This window comes from Dermacentor silvarum, chromosome 9 (assembly GCF_013339745.2).
Source record: "Dermacentor silvarum isolate Dsil-2018 chromosome 9, BIME_Dsil_1.4, whole genome shotgun sequence".
In the NCBI taxonomy this organism is placed as follows: Eukaryota; Metazoa; Arthropoda; class Arachnida; order Ixodida; family Ixodidae; genus Dermacentor; species Dermacentor silvarum.
In genome coordinates, this window is record NC_051162.1 from 24,320,837 (window position 1) to 24,341,852 (window position 21,016).

Sequence of the window (21,016 nt, forward strand, 5' to 3'; positions counted from 1 at the left end):
GTGAACCGTTGCAACAATTAGCATTTTTTCCATGTGAATGCTTCTGCCATTTCATATAATTTGTAGCAGATCTTATCTGTGTAGAAGCATAATAAACACAATTTAACATGGTGTTCCTTAGAAGATATTAATTACTGCATAACCACTATACATCTCCATACCTCACTGCATGATGAAGATGAATGTTCAGTTGAAAATGAAAATATCTTATAGTTGCATGAACATATACATGCGAAATGCTACAGCAGCCTGGCATCACACTAACGTCAATATTGGTGACATCCGGCAACGTTCTGAGAACGTGCTGTTTTGTAACGTTGCTACATTGATACCATTTACACGTTAAATTGATGTTTACGTGCAACGTTGACACAACGTGGGTGTTGGGACGTTGCTGTGACATTTATTTGTGACATCACTTGAACGTACAGCTGGCAACGTACATTCAACGTTGAGGTTGGCTGTTTAACGTTGCCTGACATTTGTTACAATCAGGCAACGTTTACACTACGTTCTGTGTTACTTGGGCAGTTGTGTGGTGGCCAGTTTTGGACAACGGAAGCGAAGTCCATGCGCTGATCCCTATGCGTTTTTTCAAGCAGGGTCCTCGAGCAGCAATTTTGCTTTTTATCGCGGCTGAATGAAGCCTCTGACGTATGGTTTGCGTGGAAACCTCCACTGAAAACCGCCACTGGAACCAGCACTGAATGGCAGCTTGTTGTTTGCTTCACTGTATGCCAGTTCCTGAGTATAGAACGCTTCATCACTACATTGCACAAGTGTGATGCTGTAAAAGTTAATAAAGCAAACCTCACCATATTGGAGCACAAATAGGAGCCTTGTACGAGAGCCCTCCAACTTTTCAGACGCGCACCCTAATAATCTTGCATGGCTTGCACATCCTGTCATATTGGATGCCTTGATAGCATCTGCGAAAATAGTGTTGTTTAGCCAACATGAACATTTTCGATGACATGGCAGATCAGTCTTGTAGGGAGCAACATTTGATATATAAAACGTGTTGGCAAAAATAAATTACAGTAAGGTTTCACGTGCCAAAACCACTATGTCCTCCTGAGACCTGAACACAATGACGGGACATAAACGCTCTTCAAGGTGGTTTTTATTATCTACAATTACGTAATGAATTTGAAAAACAATTAAAAAAATTGAATACCGCGGTTAGATGCCAAAAGCTACGTCTGTGTGTGCGAGAAAGAAACACCTTTATCGTCTCCTCATGTTTGCTATGATAAAAACGGCATTTCATTGCTTTAACGCTGAGAGGAAGATGTAACCACGCGTAGTATATTGCCATGTTGCTGCTGCGTCCGTTATTTTTACGCCATCTCAGTGACCTTCAAAAACACCTCAAGGTTGCTTTTGGTCGTCTGGGACTACACAGAAGTGTAGACCAAGTTAATGTCAAATTTCTCCAAAGCTGATGACAAGAATACAAGTAAACCGCTTCTTTACAGCTACATATGCACCGTATTTTATACCAAGAGTGAATATTTTCCGTAATCACTTCCCAGCGAATTTCGAAAAAAAGTGAAGACAATGTATTGTATAAGAGGTCTTAGGAGGATATGATAATGAGGCACATTGTAGTGGGGGACTCTAGATTAATTTTCACCACCTGGGGTACTTTAACGTGCACCTAAATCTAAGTACATGGTTATTTTGTTGCGACCGCCCCGGACGCCCTACTGCTTAACAGTACAATGTCATAGCCGCTAAGCTGCCACCGTGTGTATGACAGTGAATGCGTGTTCGATATGTCTATAGTACAGTGCCATACTTTTGCATTCGTTTCCCAAGGGGATGTTACAAATGGTCAACACAGACAACACTTCGGTATAAGCAGGTTCGACTGTAAATAGTGTTTGATGGTTTTTAAAGACGTCTTGTATGTGTGGAAGTTGCGCGAGGAAGCTAATTTTCAGTTATTTCACACCACATCTTTTGCTTCTATAACTTTCTCATGCATCACTTGTTGCAGTGCTGTAATTGCATTTATTTGCTGATAGGTATTCAGTAAACGTAGCTGGTTGTGCAAGCGACATGCAGAAGTATGGAAGGTCGCGACTTTCTGTGGTAGACAGCTATGTCCTGATAGCGCGCAATTGACTGATACTCTGATGCAATGTCCACATATGAGACCGGCGGTGCAGAGCTGCAAAAACCGTGGTGTGTACTTTAGGCATGTGATGGTCACAATATCTGCGCTCTTATCTTACTTAGAATCACTGGCGGACATCCTAGGGATCTTCCGCGGCTTGTTCATCCAGAGGAGAAAATTAAAGTATACAATGTCAAAAACAGGCTGTATTGGAAAGTTGCGTAATATGTTTCAATAGCATGGATGCATCAAAACTTTCACAGTGATCCTATTGCAACTACTTGCTATTCAGCATAAAACACTGCATCTTGGTCAGTGTCTGAACTGTCTACTGACCTGCAGAATAAATGGCTGTCACCACATGTATATTGGACTGAAGCTAAACGTATAGAATTAAAAGTAACGTTTAATTTCGGGGACTTTCAGGCTGACATTGTTGAAAAGATTGCTCTCACCTGTCTGTTTCCATAATTGCAGGCGTTACGCGGAGCGGTGATGCCCCTGCTCCTGAAAGCTCTTCCTGGAAACTTGCGCCATGAGTGGCATCCTCCAGATGCGGTGTCTCTGCAATCTCCGAGCCGCCATCTGTGCTCGCATTTGGTCGATCAACGTTTGGTGTTTTGTGTTATGTTTCATTGACAAAAACAATCACGCGAAACAATTTTGAACCTCCTCAGTGCTTTGTTGAACAGCGTTTGTATCAAGTGAGCGCTGGCGGTTGCTTTCAAGCAGCGCAAAATGACATCGTGGAACTTGACAACAAAATAATTTCAGCAAAAGTTTCCAATATGTGCCATGCAGTGACGAAAGTATGTACTAAAGCCACAATACACGGCACTGAGTCCAATTTGAGTGCAGTTTTTTGGTTCTTTTGACGTACGACTCCATTTACACTAAGCATCGAAGACGAGCTGCTCTTATCAAGCGCATACTTAGCAAAAAAGGGACAAATGACGGGACTAGCTAGTCCAGCGCTTCTTTGTTTTCCATGCAGGCCTGAAGGTGATTTAGCTCCTGTGATGGTCTGTGCCTCTTCTAGAAGGTGCGCGAGCATCTTGTGCTTCTATATAACGTCACATATATATATATTAACGTCATATAATATAATAACGTCATAATATAATACTATATAATATATATAATATATAATATTACTATATAATATATAATATAATTATATTATATAATTATAATAAAGTTATATTACTATATAATATATAATATTAACGTCATATAATATATATAACGTCATATATTGCAAGGAGATGTTTAAGAGTAATGTTCAGAGTGGAGACCCTGTTCTGTGCGTTTCTGTATATTTGAAAATGTGATTCTTTGTGGTACAAGTGCACGCTACAAGTAGTGCTGCAAAGGAAATAAAATGTGATGAGCCTGAGTTTAGCCTCTTCGAGTGAGAGTGATTATGAACTGTCCTCGGGCAACAATGGTCAGCTGGCTTGTGTGCAGTGAAACCCTCCGTTGTTATACTCCTCCCAAGCAGACTAGACCTTGCTGACGAAGTTGTCATACGGAAAAGTAAACGTGGGGATTGATAGAGCTCATCCTCTTCAAGTGCAGGTGAATTTGAAGTGACATCAGGCGACATTGGTGGGCAGTAACACCCCCGTTTGCTTCAGTACAATTTTTTTTCAAGTAAGCCCTTCGGATCAAACTTGTTTGCATATTGTGCCTTTATGTTATTATTAGATTTATTTGGAGGCATATAAAAATTTAGTGGTGGCGTGGAGCAGAGGTAGAATACCCGGCCTCAAATCTGAAGGTCGTAAGTTCGAATCCTACTCCAGCCCACCACACTTTCAGGCATGGAGTGGTGCCTGACACCGGCAAGAAAAAAAAATTATTGCTGAGAGCTAGTGAGGCTATACTAGTTCATGTGCAACCAAACTAGGAAGGTCCACTAAGCTTCATCAAAGTCACTCCCTCACCAGAACAGGAATAGGCCTCCCTGGTGCAGTATTCGGCCACTACCTCCATCATGACTCCGACAATTAACCCATGGCCCCTGCGGAGCACCTGACCAAGGCGGCGGTCAGACCTGCTACGCGGCAGAGGGTGCTAAGAATCTCTCGGTCCGGACAGCCCGCCAATGGAAACTGAACTTGGCAACGCTCAACACGCGCACCCTCTCGTGCAGGACTATTTGAAGAATTATCATGCATTGCCTGGGATATTCTTGGCCTTCCCTACTACAAAATACTATTTGAATTCAAACAGGGTTATACAGGTTTAAACTGGTTTTAACAGGGACCTGTTTGGCAACAAATAGGTGTAAACAGGACCCGTTTACATACAAACGGGTCTGAACGGCGTCCTGTTTGGCTTGCAAATAGGTTTAAACTGGAACGCCCACACAGAAATAGGTCTAAACAGGGGCCCCGTTTATCCCCGTTTAGCGAACAAACTGGTTCGTACTGGGGACTGCCACCAAACAGGGGCCTATTTGGCCCGCAGATAGGTTTAAACAGGAATCTACGACATAGAAATGGGTCTAAACAGGGGACCAGTTTGGTACCAAAAAGGTCTACACAGGGGCCTACTCGGCACAAAAACTGGTTAGAACGGGACCTTTGTAGCTGTCATACTGGATGAAATCATACCAGACAATTTAATGCTTGAGCAGGTTTACGGTAAAATTCGATTTAAAATTGGTACACAGGCCCGAGCGCGCCGCAACACCCCAACGATAGCCGCTTCGCGTCGGCGCCCGGCACCGGGGCACAACCGACGGCGCCGCCAAACAGAGAGAGAGAAAAAAAGGAAATGGTAATACCACGAAACAAAAAAAAAACAGTAAACCCAGGCGGGACTCGAACCCGTGTAACCCAGATCCAAAAGCAGGCGTCCTAACTAGGCCACACAGCCCCGCTTCCAGACCGTGCATTCGTACAAGCATAGCCTCCTATATAATCTATGCCAGCCGGATGAGTCCGAAAGGTCCGTCGTCTATGGCGGCGCCACCTACGTAGGGTAAGAGTCAGCATATTGAAGGGAGCGGCATGGGGATGTCGCAACTGCCGCATGATAGCAGTAGCAGACGACGAAAGTTGTTCGCACTCTTGTTATAATAAAGATTGAATCGGCGGTTGCGGTGGTAGCAGACGATTTCTTTTTTGGAAGCCGCAGAGTTGGAAACGTCGTTGTGAATGTTTCGCTGCTTTCCCTAAGTTTTTCTTGCAGCTATATCGCCGGAAATGCGAAGTTTACTTTCACGAAGGCAGGATTTCATGATGGAGCGCTAAAGCCAAGTAAGTATTCACGATTTGCAGCGTATTAAATAGGATGTAATAGCACAGTGAAGTTCGCTGAAACTGTACCACTGTGAGATTTAATGGTTTGACTAACTGAAAGTTAAAATTGTGTGCTTACGTTTACTTGTCGCACGCACCTCATTAAATTATCGTGAGATCAAAGTTTGCAATTGCATATGTTGTTTTAAGCATGCATTTTTCTTTATTATTCTTTATTCGAGAATTACCCCGCATTGCCCGAAGGCGTTATAGCAGGGGGGTTACAGGAGGAAAAAAACAGATCTTCATTCGTACAGCACACTTGCTCTTCACACAGCTGATTCCACTCCACAATAATTTTGACAAAAAAGGAAATGCAAGCAAGTTCGTCCTAGCACGGTACTGGCGGATTTTAAGAGAGTGGTCATTACGCCGACAAATATAATGTGGTGGTTTCAAGTAGCTTTCACTGCTAATTCCTGTCTTATTATAAATATGAGGTGTAAAAACGTTAGTCTCAATTTTTTCCGCCGAGAGAAAAGCGGTTCCCCATTCAATTCGTGTTTCATTTGAGTACAACTTTCTCTCCGCCCATATCGCCCCAGGACGAACGTAGCAGCTCGGTTTTGAATTCTTTCCAGTTTATCAATCGAGTTTTTTTGCGCGGGGTCCCAGACGGCGCATGCGTATTCTAAAATTGGTCTCACGCATATTAAGTAAGCAGTTTTCTTTAGGTTCGGCTGTGAACATTTGAAATTCCTCTGAATAAAATTGAGTGCCCTACAAGCTTTTACAATGACGTCATCCACATGAGCAGACCATGAGCAGTCAGATGATAACGTCACACCTAGATACTTGTTATAGGTTCGTGTTTTATCAGGGTATTATTTATCTAGTAAAGACTTACAATCCGTTTCTTCTTGCAAAACATACATGAACACACATTTTTAAATTCAAATTCATCTTCCACGTGGAAGATGCATTATGTGCGTCGACGAAGTAATTTTTCTGTAAAGCGTGTAACTGTAAAAAAATGCCCTTGTATATGATTTTAGGAAACGGGAAGGGCAAAACGATATATATTTTTTTTCTGTCTTACAGACCAAGATGGCCTACTGTTGCATGCCCAACTGCAAATCGGATGGGAAACACAAGATAGCAGGTGTATCTTTTCATGAGATCCCTGCGGAGTCCACACTGCGAGAAGCATGAATCAGGGCAATTGATAGACCTGACTGGAACCCGAATGTATCATCCAACTATTCAAGGGTCTGCAGCAAACACTTTAAGGACGAAGATTTTACGAATGGCCAAAGGCGCCGTCTAAAGAAGGGCATAGTGCCTGCGCTCTTTCCGGAGAGTTCGTCGGAAGTTCTGCGTGCGCCTGCTGCAGAAAGCACGATTGAGCACATTGGTCATTCAGAAAGTGAACTTACACAGAGCAAAGAAATGGATAATTCAGCCAGTGTAACAGAGACGCCTATGGAGCTTGAAAGATCCAATGAGAAAGAACAACGCGCACAGTCTTCTTCAATTGCGGTGCAAGAGCAGCTATGTGCGCCACCAAGGGCTTTTGATGAGGAAGCAGACAATAACTCTGATATAGTTGTCCAAGAGGCGCAGATGGACGAAGAAGAAGAATCTTGCAGTCTTTACGCAAAGGAGAAAGCAAAATGGCTGAGAAAAGAAAGAGAAATGAAAAGAAAGATTGATAGACGTTACGCTGTTGACAGATATAAATCAGAATTAGAAAAAGTCAAGGAAGACTGCAACTTTGCGGATATGTCATACATATGGCAGCAAGCCAAGCAAAAAGACACATCGGCTGTCTTCCTTTGGAATCAAATAATTAATTTCGGACGAAAAAAATCAACATGGGCGGAAGATGTTGTGCGCCACTACTTTATATTGAGACACCTGTCTACGAAGGCCTATGAGCATGCCAGGAAAGAAAGACTGCTCAAGCTGCCGAGCAGGACCACCCTTCAAGAATTCCTCGGGGGCACGAGTGGTGAAGCAGGCTTTAATTCACTGATAAAGCTGCGCTTAAAAGCAGAGAGTGAGATACTGACGTCGCATGCTTTAAGGCATTGCTCCCTCATCATGGATAAAATGCAAATAAAGCCAAAGCTGCAGTACAACAAGCAGCAAGATTGTTTTGTTGGCCATGCTGCCCTAGGCGAAGCGGACGACCCAGCGAATGAGCTCTTGCTGGCAAATTCGTTGTTGTGTTTCCTCATAAATGGCCTGTCAACATCTTACAGGATTACAGTGTCTTATTTCTTCACGAAGAGCATCTCTGGTTCTCAGCTGTCTAAGCTGGTGCGATCAGTTATTAAGCACGTTGAATAATCGGGCTTCACAGTGGACAGACTCGTGGCTGACAACGACAAAATAAACGTGAGTGCCATGACAGACCTCTGCGGCGGATTTCTGACTTAAAGAATTGAACACCCGGTTGATCCCGACAGACTTTTATTTCTCAGCTTCGACCGCTGCCACGTCCTGAAAAATGTAAGATCTCAATTTTTGGAAAGAGAAATTGGCCCGGACGGAGAAATATCTTCTCGTTACTTGAAGAAAATATACAACTTGCAGAAGGAAATGATCGTTAAACCCGCGAAAAAACTTACTAGAAAACATGTCTTCCCGAACAACATCGAAAAAATGAATGTCAAGCGTGCGCTGGAAATTTTTTCTCCAAGCGTAACGGCGGCCTTGGAATTTTGAAGAGGGCACGCAGGGCACAGCTGTGACAACTTCTTCGCTGCAGCAGGGCCAACAATAACTTTCATGAAGAACATCTACCGTTGGTTCCTACTTCACGACACCAGCAACACGACACAATACATCCACCAAAACAATCCCGATGTTAGACACTATGATGACCCCGACGATAGCCGCCTCGAATGGCTTGAACTAACTTTTCCCATGTATGTGGAAGAATTCAAAAACAGGTCGCCTTCCGCGCACAACTTTCTCACGGCAGAAACCTACGAGGCGCTTCTCCTGACAACCTTCTCCACGGTCACTTGCGTTCGGCACTTGCTTGCAAGGAGGCAAGGATGCGGGTATTATAATCCGTTTCTTGAGTCAGTCAGAACGCGATAACTGGCTTTCCAAAAGAAAGACACTCGCGGATAAGAATTCCTCTCTGTTCATGGCCGAGAACTTGTCGAGTGCAACCAGGAAACTGCTCTTTGCAACAAAACAGTGGGCAAAACAAAATGGCTATAAGTATGCCTGGTGTAGAAATGGGAAGGTTTTCCTCCGTAAAACTGACGGGTACTCTGCTCGTGTGATCAAACATGTGGACGACCTTGCAGGTCTGGTATAGTTATTCCTTGGTTGATGCTCGTGTACCTTTTTATTCTACACAGTCATGGATAATTCTATTTCCCCGCCTGATTATAATATGCTTACAGAATTCTCTGTGTTGCCTCTTACGTTTTTGCACTTGAATATGCAGTCAGCGCAGAACAAATACGACGAGTTGTGTTTTTCTCAATGAAATAAATACTGAATTCACAGCTATCATGTTGACAGAAACATGGTTTGCTAATGATGATGATGTGTTTAATCTGTAAGGTTACAGCTGTACATTTTTAAATAGGGAAACAAAAAGAGGTGGTGGTGTTTGCTTATATTTGAAAGAAAGAATTACGTATGAATATATTGATGAGTTTTCTCGGTCTGAGCCTGATGCAGAAATGGTTTGTGTGAAATCGCGAAGCTTCATGTTAGTCGCTCTGTACAGACCCCCGGGTGGTTGTGCTGAAGCACTTTTATTACTACTACATAAACTTTTTTCATTTGTTTTCTCCCATAATTATACATTAGTGCTTGGCGGAGACATCAACATTGACAAGCTGCAGAAAACTTCCAAACAAACCGAACTATCCACGCTCCTTGACTCATATTTTATAACTAATATGCTCACTGGTCCTACGCGCATAACTTCAAACACTGCTACACTTATAGACGTTTTCCTGACAAGCTTCCCACAAGACAGTGTACGTGCAGGTAGTATGTATCAGTGACCCTTTGCCCATTTATCTAATCGTTGAGAAACCAAAAGGGCTGGGGCATAAAGCGATACCATCCACCTTTGTTCAGGACATAAATGCAAGAACATTAAGTCGGTGTAGGGACGAAATTAGCAAAACAAATTGGGACAACGTTTTCTCATCTTTTTCTGCGAAAACGGCGTACAATAGCTTTACGGTAATATTTGGCTCCCTGTATAAAAAACATTTTCCTTACAAGAAGATTGTGAAACCGAAACGCGCACGTAAACCGTAGATGACGCCACAGTTGTTGAAAATGATCAACGAAAAGAATAAACTGTACAACATATTTCTGAGAAATCGAAATCTGGATGCATTACAGGCATTTAAAAATACAGAAATCTTCTAAACAAAACACTTCGTAACGCTAAATGCGACTACTTGGCGCGTTTATACCATGATACCATGTTTGCCCAAGTAACACGAAATGTTGCTATAACGTTGTCCGAATGTGCGCGAATGTCAGCGGCTAACGTTGCCTACATGCTGCTAATGTCCGCTTTTTTGATCAACCCGCAACGTTGGCATGTAACGTTACCGCAACGTAAAGCAGCACATTCAAGAAGTTGGTGCAACATCAATGCAACCTGTTAACAACATCACCTCAACGTCAGCAAGTAACACAATGTTCTTACAACGTTATCTGAATGTGCTAAACTGCCGGTACATAACGTTGCCAGTACATGCTGAAAGTGCTTTCAGGCAACGTTCACGAGCAGTCTTCAAGCAACATTAGAGCAACGTACCTGTATATTAATAGTAGGTGTCATTGATGTATCCAGGCGCGGGAAGGTGCTGTGGAAGTTCATGAAATGACGACAAAAAATATTTGGCAGTCATGTTCTGTACTTATTTATCACATACTGCAGCAGCTGCAGGAAGGGCTTACAAAAACAAAATGAAAACAGACATAAGCACTAAATCTAAAGAACAAGTCTAAACAATGAAACAATACAAGGAGAATAACACACAGCCAAGAAAATGACACTTCCAATAAATAAATGCGGCAAATGCACAACATTCTGCAATTATGATAGGACAGAAAACTGGAAAATAAAAACTGCTCATTGTGTTTTTGTCCCTTGATTAAATGATACATATACACATATATGTGTAGACAAGTTTTAGAACACTGAAGCTGTAAAAACATTCACATTTCTGCTCGTGTAGTGGCACTGGCCTATCCCCCTTAGTGCGTCGAGCCAGAAAAGAGGTCTATCATCATCACCACCACCACCTTGCTTGACCTCGTCGGAGCCAAGCATCCTCGTCCTTGCGCTAGAACCTTGATTCAGTTAGTCCTGTTTAATGCTGTAGCCTGGAATGATAAGCAAAATTAAAAGCACATGTTATAATTTACCGAAATAAATCAGTCCACAAGTCTTACAGTGGCTACACAAATATATCATTAGAAAATACAACTCTAATCAGATTGTGAAACACCAGAATTGTTTTCATGTAGAACAACGTAATTAGCACCCAGAAATACTCGAAAACAGAAACACCTAAATGATCTACAGCAGTTAAACAAACATCTTCTTTACTTGCATGTGGGGATAGACTAGCTTTTAACTGAAGCAAACTTAAGTTTAATCCGCATCAAGAAGACTAAGCTTGAGCACTCGCACAATAGAGACCTACTATATATAATATAGTAGCCTTTGACAATAAATAAAATTGAAGGACGTTTACAAGCAGATCAAAATGCTACACAATTTGTTGGCTGAACTAATTTGCTGCATACAAAAAATATCTAAAAATCAGCTGAGCAAGTTTTAACGTAGCTTGCATGTACCAAAACTAATGTAGCCCCGTATTTCATGGTTACTGATTTTTGGGCCTACTGGAAACAATTAAAATTTTTAAAAAACACATGTCCGAAGCAGTAATACAGTTAGCATAACCCCACTGAATTTATGTGGCTCTGAAAAGCTCTACATTTTTCAGATTAGAAAAACGAAAACACACCTTACTGGTCATGGAGGGAGGGTGATGCCTCATGTTCGTTGGTATCCACCCTCTGTGCCAAGGTAGAAGAGCTGCAACAAAGCCAAAGTATTGAAATACTCCATTTTAATAAACTCCATAAAAGAACACACAAAAGCCCTGCTAAAATGTCGGCCCCTGAATATGTTAGCTACTTCTGTAGAGAAGCAAGTCAAGGATGCTTGTAGGTTACCGTGTTCAACTTCTGTATATTGACTTGCATAAATGCTTGCCCCCCGCCCCACCCCCTCGTTCTCGGACTGCATGGCCAAACTCTAAAATAGACTGCAATCTTCCCAAACGATAGGCATATCTACATTACAACCAATAATGGCAAAAGCGATGCATACAAATTGATCAGAGGTAACCCAAAGAAGTGCTTTAAGCTCATTTCTATTCAACACTGCAATGTCAGGGCATTCAGCCATGCTTCCTAATGCCTTGGGTACATCTATGTACGCAGACAATATATATCCATATGGACATCTCGAACACAAGTCACTTGAGGTTGCCAAGCACCGTCTTCAGCAAGGGTTAAATGCAGTAAGTGAATACCTAAAGGACTGATCGAGGCATCCAGGTTATTCATGCGCCAAGTTGGTGGTTCTGGCGTTCACACGAAAGTGAAGAACTTGAAACTTTTTTGTGGATGGCCAGAGATATGGAAGTCGGATGGAAGGATTGTTTCCTTAATGTGACTAAGCTGCCAGCTTAGTTGAACCCAACACATATCTGCTCATGAAGGCTAAACCAATGCCACCATAAATGTTTTCCGTCTCACTGTGAGTACAAAGTGGGGGGAGGGAACACTGCGTCACTAATGCAAGTCCGCTTCTAAAACATCAGACAAGAACGTAAACTTTATTTTCAAATCAATCAGATTCGAGTCTGGCGTCTTTTTAGTGGGTCTGGACACCCGCCGCGGACGCGGTTCCGAGACTGTCTCGTAACGGCTTCCTCGGCTCCCTGGATGGCCCAGAGTTGTGCTGTCAGGTTCGAGCTGAGCAGTGCAGTCTTCCAGCGCGAGTGGAGGCTGGCAGTGGAAGAGACGGAGGGGTCGGCACTGCCGAATTGTTTGTTAAATCCTGACACTCCCATAACATGTGATTAAGCGTGGCAACCTTGCCACACGACGTGCATCTGTTTGTAGTGTATATGTCTGGATACATGGCGTGCATCAGTCTGGGGTTTCTGTAAGAACTGCCAATTTTATGCCAGTTCTGCACAATACTATATTCCGTACTTCCCTCCACCAACTTCAGCTGTTACAAGCACGCAGCCTTAGACTGTCTGGCAGTTTTACAAGCAACATCAAGTTCACTGACATTAGCAGAGGCATGAGAACCCTCCTTTAATTATTGTGCTTTGGAGCATGAAGACTGCTCAATCAGTTATGAAGAGGCCCAGATGGTGGAGGAAGGTTCACGAATGAAACAAATTGCCATCCACCTAACTGTAGCATGAAGCTACAGATGAAACCAATACAGGTTCCTCAGAAAAAAGCTTCGCACTTGAAAAACATTACATATACCATGTAAAACAAATATACGTTTATACGACCATCTCATAAATTATGTTGATATATTACACGTCAGACAAAATCTTGGCACCTGCAAAGCATTTTAAGCAAGCTTTATTTAGCATGCCATACCGTTTCTTGCAGCGTGCTGGGGCGTGCCTCAAGTGGTCGGCAATGAGATGGTGCAGCTCAGTTTCCGTACATCGCGGATATGATTTTTGAAGAGCCGCTGCAATAGATTTTGAATGAAATTTGTTACTGTGCAACACAAGGAAAAATGCATGCATGCAAACAAAGGGCACATATCGCCAATATGCCATATAACCTCAACTAGTGCAGGTTAACAAAAGTTAACATGTTGGTCTTTAGAGTTAATGCTGCCCTTTGTGTACTGACAGTCACTAAAAAACTTCCATAAGTGTTAAGGTATTGTGACATAATATGCAAGTAATAATTTTGCAACAGATGTTGAATAAATACCATACTCTATATCACTCAGATGATGGCTGCCTTGAACGCCTGCCATATATTTTGAGTGCATATTATGTGTAAAAGGTGGAACGTTTCAAATTACAGAATGAGCAAAAATTTAAAATGTCATGCAGCATGTCTTGTTTACTATATAATGTGGACAGCTTTATTCTATTTTTTCTTGTGTTTATTAATTTTTGTGAACACATGCTGACTGCATGTGAATTCAAATTTTCTTGGACACAATGGGCTAGTTCGATGAGCAATGAACATGCATAATTTGACTTTGAAGACCTTATTACTTTCAGTTATGTCCCTCGTTTTTGTGCATATGATCTCACAAGCTTTCTGCTGGGTCTTGACAAATATAAAATTAGTTTTTTTAAAAACACCTCTGTCAACTGCTTTCGGGTCATTATTATTTGTTTATTTTTGTGAGCTAATGCTTACAATAATTAGCATGTGGCTGCCTAGCATTTGCCATCCTCTGCTAATGATAGGAGAGCTACTGGCCTTCTAAAGGTGTCCTGAACCATGCCCTGGAGTTGGTGAAAAATCACAGTCCGCTAGCCTACGCTGCTGTGAACATTTAAGCCAAATGTTGTGGTTCTGCGAGGTGCATGGAGTTTACAAGTGGAGCGGGAAATTCCCTTTCTCTCAAACCCTTGCCTTTAAAAAAGGCCTTCTCTTCACCCATTTGAAAGCTGCGCCAGCTTGCGTATCCTGTCATAAGCAAAATTCCCATAAACAGCTGCTATTGGCTGATAGTTGACTTTACTCAAGAGGAGTATTTCAATCAATGTACTTGTTACTACTGTTACTGCGTATATTTATTGATACAGCTTAACAGGTCATCATAAGAAAAAAACCTGCATTCCTAACTTTGATAAGAACTACATACTTCTGGAAAAAGCAGACTATAGTCTGTTTACGCTTGGCTGAGGCTGCCTGCATCAGACATAAACTTTGTCGTATTCCACATGAATCTTAATGTCAGACCACAAGTACACTTGCCAGCTACACTCACTCCTGGCTAGACGCGTTAGCAGACATTGTCTAGTATTAAGCTATTGACAGCGCTTCAATATGCGCAAGTTGTATGAGGCTGCTATCCAGTGGTCAAGCTAGTGCAGGACAAAGCTGGTCCGCACCACCTAGCATAGCCAGACTGAAGCACGTCAGCGTGAGTGCCCACTCCAGCCCTATTGTGCACACAGAAAATGCTGTCGATATGCACTACAGTTGCATGTAGTTCCATCTGCTATATAACTTTATTACCGCGGCCACCACGAGGTGCTGCAACGAGCCCTCTCGGTGAGCTCAGTGCGGCTTCCTGAAGACAACCGCGTTTATAAGTGCCAACATCAGAAGTTGTGGTGTCTATGTGAACATGCAAAATCAAATTTGAACTATGCGCTGTCTAACGGAGCCTCCACTCTGCCGTTGTGGGCATGACCTACTTCGAGTAAATACATTACTACTGCTACAGGAACCAAAAAAGCACAAATTTAATACAAGAAGCAAACCGTGAATACTAATCACATTCCAGTATCCATTCCAGCAGCTCATTCTGGAAATCAACAAAATAGTAACTATATGAAGGTTTCAGGTTTTATGTTTTGCTTCACAACATTACTTTTGATGTGAAAGAATCAAATGGCCCATTGAGCGAAAAAAATCTACGGAGTCTGTATCAGCAGCGAAACGGCACATTTTCTGTTGGCGGCGACGCCACGTCACGAGCTCGCCTGCCTCATGCGCTCGTGATGATCACTTGCGCTTGCTCGCTCGGGCCTTGACGGAGGAGAGCGGGCAAAAGGGCACACCTACTGTCGTAGTATTGCATGATGGGAGAGGGCATCGCCGCGACGCCACGTGACCCTAGCAAGCCTGTGTTATCCGCGCGCTTTTTGTCCGCGCAAGCTCTCACTACATTTTAAGTGCGCCTCGGTAAGGACAAATCAAAATCAGCCAAGCGTTTCAACGCGCTCGCTTGCTGTTGAGGAGTTCATAGCTAGGAATGCTCAGAGGCGGTCAATTGGACATTAATGCTTTAAAATTCACAACTCATAAGAGCTTAGGTGTCCTCAGATATTTAAAGCCGCTACTGCCATAAAATGAACTGTGAACCGTGAAGCGCATAGTCGAATGTATAGTTTGCACTGTTTGCCAATCATTGTTCGATATTGCTGTGCACAACTAGTTAATATAAGCAAATATAAGTCAAGTAAATATAAGATGCATGCCCACTGAGATATTTTGATGTCTCTTTTCTATGATGCTTGTTCACTTGTTTGCCACTGGAACATCAGATCACGCAACACTGTTGTGCTACAATAACAGTGCCAAGTGGAAACACTGCACGATCACATCAAAGAGAAGCGAAATAAGTACTCTTGTTAGGTGTGCATTATCACTTCCAGCAGCCGAACTAGAATGGCACAGCAGTCTCCAACAGTGACTGGTAGACAGCGCGAGCTGTAACCTTGGTCACATATGTGCCCAGCTGTTCATTTGACACTGATAGGGCTAATGCAGTGGCTTCTTGTATGCCATTGGTTGTGACAGGGTAGATCCAGTATATAAATTTGCTTGTGGTATAAGAATACTAATTATGTCAAGAATCAATAATTTAGCTGGGACTGAAGCATATTTTTTGCTACTGTGTTTACAGCTGTACTATCTGCACATACAAACTTCCAAGGAATTAACTAAGGGGTCCTGAAGGAGCATATACATATACCAGCTGTTTCTTTTTATGTTATATTTACTTATAGGCTCATGAAGCAATAGCACAACTAAGGCGACTAAAACACTAAAACAAAGAATGAATAAATTTCTAGCTAACTATGTACCTTTCATTACTGCTGCATTTGCACAGCTGAAGTTAAGCAGAAATTATTCTCTAATCTTGACACTGACACTGCTTAATTAGAAGACATCTATTCCCTAAACCTGCCTTGAGATATATACACTGGTGTTTCACAAGTATAAGGCAGGCTCTTTAGGAATTTCAGCATGCCAATTTATTTGTAGCACACTTCGGAGACAGACACCTTGAACGTGGTTTTATTCTCAAATTTTACTTAAGTGCTACCTCATTTCAATTCTGCAACTCTGATATGCCCATCACTAACTATTTATTTATAAATAATGAATATTGTTATTTGGGTAACATGTGATTTCCAACATTCAGTATAGTCTTGCAATACCATACATAGACAATGACTTCCTTCATGCCCACATAGAATAAATGTGCAGCCTCTACAGATTCTATCATCGTTATCATCATCATCAGCCTATATTTATGTCCACTGCAGGACGAAGGCCTATCCCTGCGCTCTCCAATTACCCCTGTCTTGCGCTAGCTGATTCCAACTTGCGCCTGCAAATTTCCTAACTTCATCACCCTATCTAGTTTTCTGCCGCCCTCGACTGCGCGTGCCTTCTTTTGGTATCCATTCTGTAAGTCTAATGGTCCACCGGTTATATATCCATCCTACGCATTACATGGCCTGCCCAGCTCCATTTGTTCCGCTTAATGGCAACTAGAGTATCGGCTATCCCTGTTTGTTCTCTGATCCACACCGCTCTCTTCCTGTCTCTTAACGTTAGGCCCAAGATTTTTCGTTCCATCGCTCTTTGTGCGGTCCTTAACTTGTTCTCGAGATTTTTTGTTAACCTCCAAGTTTATATACATTGCTTAATTAACCAATCACTCTAAAACAAAATTTATACAGACCAACGATGACACCAAAGAGTGCCAATTCCCTGAAGGGCTTCTTTCCCTTTCTTCCCGTTAGGCAAAATGTCTCAGCAAGCTCATCGGTTAAGCATCTCTTCATTACCCTTCTTATGCAGTCCTTTGGACATGACCCTCCAATAAGTCACAAGTGGTGGATCTAAAAGACATTACAATGAGGCTTTAGTGTTTTGCAGTGTTGTAAGAAAACATTACAATGGTGTAATCATGCATGCAATGAAAATCCACTAGAGAATGTTCTTTGTTTTTCATATCAAAAGATTTCAAAAAGGAAAGCAAGGACACTTGCCAGGGCTCTTCTCTTATCTTTGTTGGCAATAAAATCTTCCAAGAAAGACACCGCAGGATCGTCTGACAGTGGCAAAAGTGCGAGCATGTCTTCTTGGGCTGATGGACCTTCTGATTCCATGGTGTTTGTAAGGGAAGCCTCAATCCTTTTTAGGGCATTGCATTGTTCATCTAATTTGGCTTCGATAGCTATAACTTTGCTCACAAGGCCATTCAACAGCGCTGCGAATGAGAAGTAAAATGAATACTTGTGTTTAAGCCGTTTGTGTATAGGCTACCAACATTACATTCATGCACAAGAATTGCTGAATGTAGCAGTACAGTAATTCCATATACAGGGTGTCGCACCTAAAACTAAACAAAAAAATTTTTCTATGCAAATAAGATCAAGTGTGTCAGTAACTTTTAGTTCTGGAAATCCCAGGAGTAATTTGCTAACTGTGTATTTCTTTATTTAATTGTCAAGTTGTCAATTTGAGGACCATAAAGAATTGTAAGCGACATGGAAATGAGGTGTTTCCAGCAAGGTACACAGAGTGAGTTTGCTTTTTCGTCGAAGCAAGAAAGCTTGCATAAAATGAAAAATGCCTTGCGACTGCACACCTGTGAGCACATCATAACAGTGCCATTGAAGAGTCTCCATGGCAAAGCAATAAGCTGTTCATGTGTGGCTGGCTCCTCAGCTAGCTAGGGCAGGGCGTTTCTGTGATGTTCACTCACAGTATTTTCCGGGCACTGTTGGCATGTCAATTGTCGCCACTCAGCTGGCCAGTAACAGATGATAAGCTATTGCGCTTCCCCACTCAGACTGTTTGATGGCAATGTTATGTCATCCACGCCAGTGCACAGTCACATGGTATTTCTCATATTTCGCAGCCTTTCTCTAACAGAAAAAGTAAACATATACAATGTGCACCTTAAATGCTATAAACACGAGAACTTCTTTGCTGCATTCGCCTGACCCTTTGTGCTTGCATGAATCGCAAGAGAGAAATCTGGGTACTTGCTGCTTAAGACTCTGGCTTCTTAAAATCTGCATTTGCCTAGGTACTACGAAGTACGATGTGCTTTTCTCCTGTTTAACCGCTGCATGAACTTCAATTGAAACAGGACCATAGTGGCTGATACAGAGTCCGAAAAGGAAGCGGGAGCTTTTCGTCACCAGTGGTTGGCCCAAGTCAGTGAGGTGCTTGTAACAACAAAGCGTGCAGCTTTGCGGTGTGCCTTCAGCACTCTTGCTATTTTGCCAGCGTTACTACTGCCAGTGATAGGGTCATCAGTGATGGCCGCACTAACCAAACCTATGCGGTTGAAAACATAATTACAGCGTTTTCGACATAAAAGGTGCCACCCAAGGCAATATTTTAACATCGCAGCAATATACGAAAGTAATGAATAGGTGTATCGAACACACAAGTCCAAACAAGGATGTCACAGTCATGAGCTTTTGTGCGGTGCCACAAAACACAAACGTGAACCATTTAGGAAGTATTTATTCGTGGTCGTGTGTTGCTCATAGCAGTTCTGCCAGGAACAAATGGAGCAAAGCGCATACTTCACTGTAGTACCTAGGCAAAGGCAGACTTTGAGAAGCAAAATTGTCCGCAGATTTCCCTCTCGCAAATCACAGACGCACAATTCAGTGTCAGGCAAACTTGAGAAATAAACATCTCATGATGGAAACAGCTCATTTGGATGTCTATTATGGTTCTCTATAATCCTCTAATTGACATCTGAAATATTAGCACAAGAATTAAAAAGTTTTTAATACGCCAGGTATGTGGGCTTCCAAAAAGGTAAATAATATGGCTAATTACTTCCAATTAACTAACTGGATGTCAGAGACAAGAAAAGTTCTTCTTTCTGGGGTTTTACGTGCCAAAACCAGTTCTGATTACGAGGCACGCCATATTGGAGGGCTCCGGATTAATTTTGACCACCTGGGGTTCTGAACTTACTATATTAAAGTAAAAAGAAAAAGAAAAGCACTAATATAACTCACCAGCCTTGCTCATCACACGACACTTGAAAGCCGTCCATCCTGCACCAGGCTTTTCGCATTTCTTGAATGCGTTAATAGAGCGTGCTGGATTGGTGAATGGCGGCCAAAGTGTTTCATCCTCTCTAAAACAAGCTTTCGGGACCGCAGCCACTCCTCCTCCGTTCAGGAACTCTACAATGTAGTACATTCTGCGACCAGTTCGGAAATGGCGGCAGTTGTAAAATATACCGTCTGGTTTCGGTATGAAAAAACTGCAGCAGTTTTTTTTTAATTAGAGCATTTAAATCACGGTGACCTTATTCTTATCCTTCGAGTGTCGAGTTTGGCAGCATTTAGATAAGGAGTAATGTGCGCAGTTATGTGCGTACTTTGATTTTTTTCGTTCTTTTTTGGGCCGCAAACAGTTTGGAGTTTTAACACCGTTATACACAAACGAACACCTCTGTCTCTGCTTCTGTTTCACTTACAACTAGAAGCTGGTTTGATAAAAATTTCACTGCAAAGCTAGATGATTCCAAGGACGGGCTCCAAAGTACTTATTCCCTTTAGCTTCGCAAGATCCATAAATAAAAAAATGAATCACGTAACTTCCTTTTGCCCTCCTAACTGGATTGTTATATCTAGAGGCTGATATAACCTGGGCACACGACTGGTAACATTAACGTCACAACGGTATAAAATGCACTCCTGGTAGAAATTTCGTGCAGTTAATAAATAACCCTATGTATATGCACGGACCACTGCTGTCCAATACCCCCCTCCCAAAGGAAAAAAAAAACGCTCAACCTTGCACTCGGCCGCGCAACGCTTGAAACAGCGAAGCTGGGCGATTCTAGCCCAGATTTCCAGAAGTGCGCGCGAACTTTTCCTTTTATTACTCATGATGATTATTTCTTTTCGCGCGTCTCGGACTTACGGCCGTCACTGCGCGTTGCATAGCGCAACTTGCAACGCCGAAACCGCGTTCCAGCGGACGCGCTTCCGTGAATGCGTCTCTCTCTCGCTCTCATGGCGCGCAAAACCTCTTCACCTTGCAGAGCACGAGCGTGCGCACGCGCCAGCTGTGGACGAAAACGACGACGCTCGAACACAATCATATGGTTCGCATAAATGCATACTATGCAAGAGTGGTTACGACGCTCGCCTTGGGACCGCGGGTTCGAATCCCGCCTTGGCAGGAAAGTTTTTCTTTCATTTATTGATAGTTTCTTGATACGAACCACAATATACGGCTGGCTTAAACAGCTTCGCTGCTAAACTCATTAGGTGACCAGCGCCGCGAACGGCGCCAAGTGTTAAATGCACCATTTCAGTCCTACCGATGCAACAAAAGAGCTCGGGAGTGCGGCGAGAGAAATGGAACCCAATTCCGAAACAAAATTAGGTGTTCATGGCCGCTTCAAGTTTCAACCTAAACGGCGCATTTTTTTCGGTTAGGTACCACAGACAAAAAAGAAGTGTTAAATGATCCATTTCAGTCCCACCGAAGCAACACAAGAGCTCAGGAGTGCGGCGAGAGAAATAGAACCGAATTCCGAAACAAAGTTAGG

At 42.6% G+C, this 21,016-nt stretch overlaps 1 protein-coding gene across 1 annotated transcript; it reads right to left on the minus strand.

Moving 5' to 3' along the window:
* Nucleotides 1-11,406: 11,406 nt before the first annotated feature.
* LOC125939796 (uncharacterized) lies at nt 11,407-20,305 on the minus strand. Its single transcript, XM_049655236.1, has 4 exons — nt 19,467-20,305; nt 17,156-17,299; nt 13,075-13,171; nt 11,407-11,476 (listed from the first exon to the last, which is right to left on the minus strand). The coding sequence occupies exons 1-4, from the start codon at nt 19,651-19,653 to the stop codon at nt 11,407-11,409; spliced, it is 498 nt and encodes a 165-aa protein (XP_049511193.1). The 5' UTR covers nt 19,654-20,305.
* Nucleotides 20,306-21,016: the final 711 nt, after the last annotated feature.

Excerpts from the sequence above, each read along its gene's own strand:
- LOC125939796 (XM_049655236.1), bottom strand. The coding sequence starts at position 19,653 with ATGTACTACATTGTAGAGTTCCTGAACGGAGGAGGAGTGGCTGCGGTC. Across the intron at positions 17,300-19,466 it reads TCGTGTGATGAGCAAGGCTG|TTATTGGAGGGTCATGTCCA; the intron begins GTGAGTTATATT and ends ACCACTTGTGAC. Across the intron at positions 13,172-17,155 it reads ACTCTTTGGTGTCATCGTTG|CGGCTCTTCAAAAATCATAT; the intron begins GTCTGTATAAAT and ends AATCTATTGCAG.